Source organism: Mus pahari, unplaced genomic scaffold, assembly GCF_900095145.1.
Source record: "Mus pahari unplaced genomic scaffold, PAHARI_EIJ_v1.1 scaffold_6492_1, whole genome shotgun sequence".
NCBI lineage: Eukaryota > Metazoa > Chordata > Mammalia > Rodentia > Muridae > Mus > Mus pahari.
This window is the reverse complement of record NW_018392321.1, coordinates 73,394-75,781: the sequence shown is the minus strand read 5'-3', so window position 1 is coordinate 75,781 and position 2,388 is coordinate 73,394. Positions and strand designations below refer to the sequence as shown.

The 2,388-nt window shown below is 40.5% G+C and overlaps 1 protein-coding gene across 1 annotated transcript in view; it reads left to right on the top strand.

The window, feature by feature from the left end:
• Nucleotides 1–1,365: 1,365 nt before the first annotated feature.
• Nucleotides 1,366–2,388, top strand: part of LOC110314941 (zinc finger protein 665-like) — a 57,171-nt gene continuing 56,148 nt past the window's right edge. Inside the window, 1 exon segment of the mRNA XM_029534670.1 lies at nt 1,366–1,488. Within this exon segment, the coding sequence (XP_029390530.1) occupies nt 1,366–1,488 (123 nt within the window).

The following is a 2,388-nucleotide window of genomic DNA, read 5'->3' as shown; positions in this document are numbered from 1 at the left end:
CTTTGTTACACAAAAAAACGTTGTACTGAGCATGCATGATTGAATATGTTCTATGATCTTAAATCCATGAATTTATATCCCTATATGTAAATGCACCTAAACAACCACACATATACACCCCCCACACAACTCACCTTTTATCTTTTCAGTCATCACTAGAATTCATGAATATTTTTCAGAATTCATTGATTCTTGCTCCCCTGAGTTTATTCTTTGTGGCTAGATTCAAAATTGACAGGAATAGAGACACAAACCTGTTAATTTATGTCAATATACCTTATCAACCATGACTGAGTTTGTTTTTATAGTCTTCTGGAACTTACCTCACTGACATCTCCAGAAAGTATGACTGGGGAATAATGCTCTTTCCATTAGTTCAACTTCAATTGGATAATTGACAGACTCAGCAATTCTCCCTGTTTTCCCCTTCTCTGGCAAGGCATGAAACAACAAACTGCCCACTCTTGTTCATGGGCCCTCAAGGAACAAAAGTATCATTAAGATTGAAGTTCCTGTTTTAGCCTGGCATGATATTATTACCAGCATGCCAGCACTGGAGAGGCTGAGATAGGAGGAATGTCAATCTGATCTCAGTCAGAATAACAAAGTAAGATAGATTGGATTATTGTCTTTCTCACTCAAGGGGAACTGCTTAGCAGGATGTCTAGAAGAGCTGGCTGGGCCAAGCACACACCTGAACTGTGGTTATAGGGATGCCCCATATCAGGTCCCATCCATGCACATCTTGTATCTTTCTCTTTGGTCATATTAAGTTTTTTCAGCCTTTTGAAAGCTGCATATCACAAAGTCATGTTCTCTCTTTAGAGAATGTCTTTACATCTGTATTTGCACAACAGTAACCATTCATAGAGCACTGACATTGGCCCCCTAAGACTTCTCTGTGAAATGTTGAGAAGTGGTGTGAGTCATATTGGCAAGTTGTGAGTTCTGCATCATTGTACCTTCACCATTGCAGTGGGTATTGCAAGGGCCTTACCCAATCTGATATTTGGGCACTTTGTGTACCAAGGTTTTCATTTGGTAATAGAGAATGTTCAGCAGTGCTACTATACATGAAGCTCAGTTTTAAGAGCAGAGTAATATTCCTTTGTGGAAATATACCACATTTTCTGTTTCCATTCTTCCATTGATGGATATCTGGGTTGTTTCTAGCTTCTGACATTTTTAAATAAGGGTCCTATGAACATAGTGCAGCATGTATCTTCATTCTATGTTGGAGCATCTTTTGTAGTCTATGTTCAGGAATAGTATATCTGGGTCTTCAGGCAGAATTATTTCAAATTATGTGAGGAAAGGCCAGATTGTTTTCCAAAGTGGTTTTACAAGTTTGAAATCCTACCAGCAATGGGTGCAAAAACACTGAACAAAAATTTCCCAAAGAGAATCCAAGAACAGATGACCACCATCATTCTCCATTATTGTCACGATCCCCAGCCTCCAGCTAGCAGAGGTGGGAAAAGACAACATGTATGCCAAGGCAGGGTTCAAGCAGCTTCCTCAGCTTCTGCAGCACTTCCTATACTCTGGGTGAATTGCCCAATTCATCTGCCTCCACCCTCTGCACTTGTGTCTCATCACTCTTTATCATCCAAGCATCATTCAGCATGCTCTATACACAAGCCATGCACTCAGACACGGTGCACGTTGATAGGCCAGTGACTTAATGTTATGTATGATGCTATGCATCAGGCCGGCAGCTCATGATCATTCAGGTGCTCATGATCAGGTTCTTGGTAAACAAGCAGGGATCATGGGGCTTGGCAATGAGCCAGGGCACCTTCTTGGCTGCTGCTCGGATGCACCCGCTTCCCACACTCCATCAGATTTCACTTTTAAATGCATGTATTAAATTGGACATAGTACTACCGGAGGACCCAGCAATACCTCTTCTGGGCATATACCCAGACGATCTGGTAATAAGGACACATGCTCCACTATGTTCATAGCAGCCTTATTTATAATACCCAGAAGCTGGAAAGAACCCAGATGTCCCTCAATATAGGAATAGATACAGAAACTGTGGTACATTTACACAATGGAGTACTACTCAGCTATTCAAAACAACGAATTTATGAAATTCTTGGGAAAATGGATGTATCTGGAGGATATCATCCTTAGTGAGGTAACCAAATCACAAAAGAAATCACTAGATATGCACTCACTGATAAGCAGATATTAGCCCAGAAACTTAGAATACTCAAGATACATTTTGCAAAACACAGGAAAATCAAGAAGGATGACCATTGTGTGGATACTTCATTCCTCCTTATAATAGGGAACAAAATATCCATGAAAGGATATACGTACATAGACAAAATTTAGAGCTTAGATGAAAGTTTGGACTATCCAGAGACTACCCCATCCAGG